At 38.4% G+C, this 6,052-nt stretch overlaps 1 protein-coding gene across 1 annotated transcript in view; it reads right to left on the bottom strand.

Moving 5' to 3' along the window:
- Positions 1-987: 987 nt before the first annotated feature.
- REEP3 (receptor accessory protein 3) overlaps positions 988-6,052 on the bottom strand; it is a 42,734-nt gene continuing 37,669 nt past the window's right edge. The window contains exons 7-8 of the mRNA XM_037399766.1: positions 5,815-5,966; positions 988-5,031 (exon numbers count right to left, since the gene is read on the bottom strand). Coding sequence (XP_037255663.1) covers positions 4,975-5,031; positions 5,815-5,966 — 209 coding nt within the window. The 3' untranslated portion in view covers positions 988-4,974. The remainder of the gene's footprint in view (positions 5,032-5,814; positions 5,967-6,052) is intronic.

Genomic DNA, 6,052 nt, shown 5'->3' with positions numbered 1-6,052 from the left:
CATCTGCACCAGCACCATTTTGGAATCAATCATCCCCAGAGCAGGTCTCACCAGCATAATGTTACAACAGCAAGAAGACAGCTTTTAGCTCACATCCACAAATGTTCCCGTTAAACATTAGTTGAACAAATCAAGGAGGGGGGTGGGGTGTGTGGAATCGGCATTGTTTTCTGACATCCACAATTTCTTCAGTAGGTCGGGGTTTTGTACGACATGAACTGTTCTGACATCAGGAACTGAATCACTGCGAGGTCCCTTACAGTCAGTCTGTGCTTCTGGGGATGTATTTTCATAATGCTTACAAGACCGTAGCAATAAATAGTAGGTTTTTTAAGTCTTTCTCCTCAATCCGATCAAGAAATTACTTCCTTTTGAGGCAGTAAGTCAGGAAGCCTTGCAAAAAAAGGTCCAGAAAACATGGCTATGGAGGGGTTTTGCTTGGGTTTTGCTAGGGGCGTTAACAGCTTACTTGAAGGGAGGTTCGAAAAAGGGAAAGCCCAAGTTTACCTATGCAGCTCCTTCTCTGGGTTACCAGAAGAATTCTGATGGGGAAGTACAAAACAAAATGTTTGCTGGCACAAACAACAGTAAAGCTATATCAATTAAAAAAAAAAAAAAAAAAAAGGCTACTGTTAGGAGTGGTTTAATTTAAAAAAGAAGAAAAAAATCCAACCGTTCCCCAGGAAGCCGTACTCTTTTGGGAGACTAAGCATCTTACTTGGAGTTTACTACAAACTTAGCATCTAATCAAATAGGTAACACTACAGCACTTTCAAGTTGCCTTTAACAAGGCAAGTTTCATCAAGTCTAAATCAGCATTGGGCTCCATGGCAAAACCTCAGTGACAGTTTAACCATACTTTGAACGGTTTTAAAAGTCTCTTCACAATTCAGATTGGTTGTTTCAGCACTGGAATCATTATAATAAATAACAGAATACGGATTACATAGCGACCGGTTTGTTAATCATAATTCAGATAATAAAATATCCACTGCATCCTGCTCAAAGCAGCATTTATTAAAGATATTATCAAGATAAGTCAATGAATAATGAAGCTTTCCCTCCTACAAATATGTAAACAAGTTGACAGCAAGTTATTATTACAATATAAAAATTAAAGCTTACATTGCATTTTTGTAAAGCTACTAACTTCAGTCTCAATGTAGACAGTCTCTGGTCTGTAGCATTTAAAAATACGAGTTCTTGAAAAATGTTACAGTATTGCCTTTGCACATACACGTTTGTAGAAAAATACTTAAAAATACCAACTTTCTATTAATAAAAGCAACACCAAAAATAAAACACATCTTTTGTCATGAACAGCGTGTAAAATGCATCTAGCATTTACTCCACCGCTCCATTTAACCAAATTATCCTCTGTTCATTTTAAAATTCATTATGGTTTGCAAAAAGTGTCTTGGATAATATTCACTTACTTTCACATAGCAAAGCAATTAGCATTAAGTAGCTAGTATTGGCAATTACCTTGTAATCAGTCTGACCTAAACTTATTTGCAGCTGAGGCCATCAATTGAATCCTCATCTCAAACTGTGTATTTTAACACGTACAGTAGGCTCTTGCTAAGAAATCTGAGTCAGTCCAGCTACATTTTGGAAAGGCCTGAAACCTTTACACGATTTAACACGACATACATACTCTCTTTTTAAAGTGCCTTTAACCTCTCTCTAAGTTTTCCTTTAACTATATTAGCGATCCTGTTGGTGGCAGTCAGTCAGTTCTCAGGAAACGCTTTATTCATAAGATGATGTAATTTGACATGTTCTACTCTTTACGTTTCAAAACCAAAAAGAATGTTCAATTTTTTTTAATTTTTTTCCCCAAGAAGTTTACTGGCAAGAGCTAGACAGATCACTTCTGCAGTTGCTAAGGCAAAAAAGTTTAAAAATTCCCTGTACACAAAGTTTAACAAGATTATGCGATATATCAAAACCAAACTCAACTGAATTCCACAAGCAGAAAGAAACACGTATTGTTGGGATGAAAGCTAATCACGCCATTGTGCCCTACCAAGCACCAGCTGACCATGAACAGCAAGGCGGGGGGGTGGGAATTAAGATCATACAGTGAACCAGTTTCAGGATAAATTCAAAGAGCAAAATCAAGCTGTCAAGGAAAGAATTTTATGGTTGAATGTTAGGCTGAAAAAGCCAGCTAGGACAACACGGGAAGTTTTATCACTTAAGACAGTATCTGAGAGAACACAAGGACATTCATATGGAAAAAGTAATGAATATGAATAACACTGCTAGCTTTCCCAGTGTCATGCATCGTTCAGAAAAAGGAGAATTTATTTAGCCTTTGTCACTGCTTAATTAGCAAGTTAAGTCTGCTGGAAGTTACAGCCTCCAGTACATAGTGGCATGTCGAGCAACTTACTGACCACGAGCGTGGTAGAGCCTAAACTACTCGAATGACTTCTAGCCTTGGAAATGCGAAAAGCACACGACCCCCAAAGCAGGATCTACACGGGCCTGTAACAGGAACTGTAATTCTGAAAGAAGGGCTTACCCTGCTCCTTCATGCAGGATTCTGGTTTGTAGGAAGATGACAGTTTTATTGCCGATAAAATAAACATGATGAGTTAAAGCCAAGATGTGGCAGCAAATGCTCGAGGAGGATGCTCAACTGGAGAGTGAGATTTAGAGATTCCACCCAAGGGCCAGCTTAGTCTAATTTTCAGAGAGGGTGAGACACAGATACAAAAGCCTGTTTCCTCTGACGTCTTACATACCTCACAACACAAGCCAGCCTTTCTGTGCGTTCAGGGAAACGGGTGAGAAGCAGAGACATCCCTGGGGCACAAGTGATGAAACAGGCCTGGGGGAGAAGCTCCTTTCTGACCACTGCCTCCCCCCCAGACAACAGCTCCCTGTAAAAGCTCGATCACAAGTTGCAGTTTAGGTTAGAGGATGGGATTTTTGCCCTCTACTCATTTGGGAGAGAGCAGCCTTCCTGTCTTACCATACGAAACCGCATTTTCCAGTACAGGGATGCAAGCTTTGGCCGTTTAATCACGTATGGACTGTTGCAACTTCTGACTAAAGCATTTAGCTTCCTCGGAGACGCTAAAAGCACCGTGCCATCGGTACTGTTATACCTGACCAGGGCTTTGCACTTGGCTTACAAACGCCTACAATAGCGAGGAACGCAATGCCAACACAGACCAGCTGCATTTTTATCCATACAGTTCAAACCCTGGCCCAAAGCCTACGGCAGGCTACTTCTAACGCCAGTGTACATTAACTGGTCATGAAGTGCCTAACAGCAGGACACCTGCTATAGATGTCATATACATACAAGAAAAAGAACTGCAGCAAGCCCAAGGTTTAAGAATACCTTCAGAAGCGCTGCAGTAGACCGTCACACCTGGGGGAAGGTCTAAGGATTGAAGTCCAAGATCCAAGGCTAAGAGGGAATCGCACGCCATTTTCTCTTCAAGAAAAGTAAAACCACCTCTCCCCATGCCAAGTAATAAAATACTATCTACAGAAAGTGGGTGTTTTCTCCCTAAATCCAGAGTAGAAAGAAAACTAAAACAGCCTAATTCTCAGAATTGCAGAAAATAGAATCAAAGGGGACTCAAATAGTCATTTTGACAAGTCCCTGCCTTGAATGACATTTCAAAATTAGTCCCTGTGCAAACAGTTATGCCATAGGACTCTAGGTTATAAAATGGCTGACTAAATCAGCTAGACCTTTATAAAAAGCTATTTGTATGTAAATATTTTAGTAACAACTTCAGCAATAGAAGAAAGTAGTACACAGCCAATTTTAGAATCTACACATGATATGAAATATACACACATACATGTTCTTTTATATATATATTTATACACACACACACACACACACATTCTTAAAGCAATGCAGAGCAAAACCAAACCAGGGCCTGAATAAGCTATCACACATGCCTTTGTGTCAGCATGACTTAAAATACACAACTGATGGGCTGATCAGATCCCTGAGGTCTATCACTGGTATTACTAACAAGTTTTACTTACCACAATTTTAACCAAAAGTTGACTTAAATCATGTTACATCTCTCTAGGTGAAGGAGAAATAAAGACACAAAACAACAACAAAAAAGAAGAAGAAAACAAAAGACCAAACCACAGACAAAAAAAACACACAGCCTTGTATACATAGAAAGGCACCTGATAATATCGTTAAGTGTTAGTAGCAATTATCTACAGCATACTTAGCGTACTTAAGTAATCATGATAAATTAAAAAGAGATAATCGAATACAAGAATTGCTGGCATTCAAAAGATAAGTCTAACCTACCTAAGAAGTCACTAAAATGACATGTGCAGCTATAAATCAGTAAGTGTGCAAAACTATACAGTTTTGCATACAGTGCTATGTGTACCCCCTAGTTTGCACCTATTAGTATTATATATGTTTGTTAAGCTTGGCAATACGATGCAAGAAGATGGTCTTAAGGATGTACCGTATCAACTTCGTCTTCCCTTCCCCACCATCTACTGTCCTTTATTAAACTGTACGTTTTTAAATTACACAAAGGCTTTTCACGAACTGTAGTTCAGAAAAATATTTCAAGTATACCTATATTTTCACGTAAACTTGGGGACTGACTATGGGTTCACTTTTCACAAGTTCCAAATACTTACAGCTTCTGCTAATTCAATTGGAATTGTAATTATTTTGACCTGTTCAGTTCCTCTGAAAAAAAGCTGCTTCCTGTTACTCATTTAACTCCTGTTTAAGGAGTGCTGAAATTCATACTGTAACTTTTCCAGATTTAAGTCTAAACAATAAGCAATTACAGAAAAGCAGAGTAATACTTTATCTGACCACTTAGGTTCATAAAACCAAGTCCTACCATATCTATTCATATATACTCATTCTAAGAATCATATACAGATCCTTGACACACCGAATTCAAGTTATTATTATACAGCAGTTTGTCTCGCAGGCATTGTGCAATACACCTAGAAGTAAACAGCAGTTCTCTTCTTTACTCTGTATTTCAGTGATCCATACCGTATCTGAGGGGGAGGAGAAAAAAAAAAAGTAACAACGACTTGAGATCACTTCAGGCAGAAGTATTATTTACCTTTCCACTAATCCAATCTAGTGAGTGTCTTTAAATGTGCTTTGGACACTCCACAGTTTCAGTAAGAGAATCTACCTATGACTGAACGGGATACAGTTTCAAAGAACTGGGCAAGAAGGATAAGTCTCAACAGTTTTCCCAGAATTACCCCAAAACTATTAAAAGATTCCACAGAGATTTATCTTTTAAGTATCTTGAAATCTGGTGATGCGCAAATATAAAGCACTTTGATTACTGCACAGAATCTCCGCTTTGTGGGTTACAAGTCAAAGCAGGCCATGCCTATGGGAACTAAAAAATTCTGAATCTTCTTTAATCCATTAAACAGCAGATGTTTAAGTGTGCACAACCATGACGCTCAAATGCAGATGACAATACCGCTATCTACACCCCTTTCAATGTCAGCAGTTCCTGGAGTTTGGGCTTGTTAGTGCCAGAATTAGCATTACAAGCACAGAGTCCATTTCATCTCCTCTCCCTTTTTCCTCGCTTAGTTCATTTCATTCAGGTGTTTCCCTTAAACACCACAAATAACAAAAGCTCCAAGCTTGGAGCTTTTCTAATCACATACTTCCTTCTCCATTTAGCCTTCTACAACCCAGCTACCATTGATAACCCCTCTAAAGATTAAGAAAAAAGAAATAAATTTCTGCATTTCTAAAAATGCTAAGGTACACTGTTGAAAAACTCAATACTTAACTAAGATTATACTTGCCTCTTTACGGCCTTTAATAGTTTTCACAGATTTCATACTCTGAGTTCTTCGAAGGCCTCTCTGAGCAATCATTTCATCCTCCGAGTGTGTCCCCTCCATCTCTTCATCTGTTTTATCATCTCCAAGATTTTTTTCCAGTGGAGTTTTGTAACCTTTAAAAACAGTTTTATAAAAATGTTTAATAAGATGCACCTATAACTTTTAGATTTCTAAGCAAATCATGAGTTTCATCTTTAAC

The sequence above is a fragment of the Falco rusticolus genome, chromosome 9 (genome assembly GCF_015220075.1).
Source record: "Falco rusticolus isolate bFalRus1 chromosome 9, bFalRus1.pri, whole genome shotgun sequence".
NCBI classification, from domain to species: domain Eukaryota; kingdom Metazoa; phylum Chordata; class Aves; order Falconiformes; family Falconidae; genus Falco; species Falco rusticolus.
Note: the sequence above shows the minus strand (reverse complement) of the source record. Positions and strands in the feature narration are given on the sequence as shown.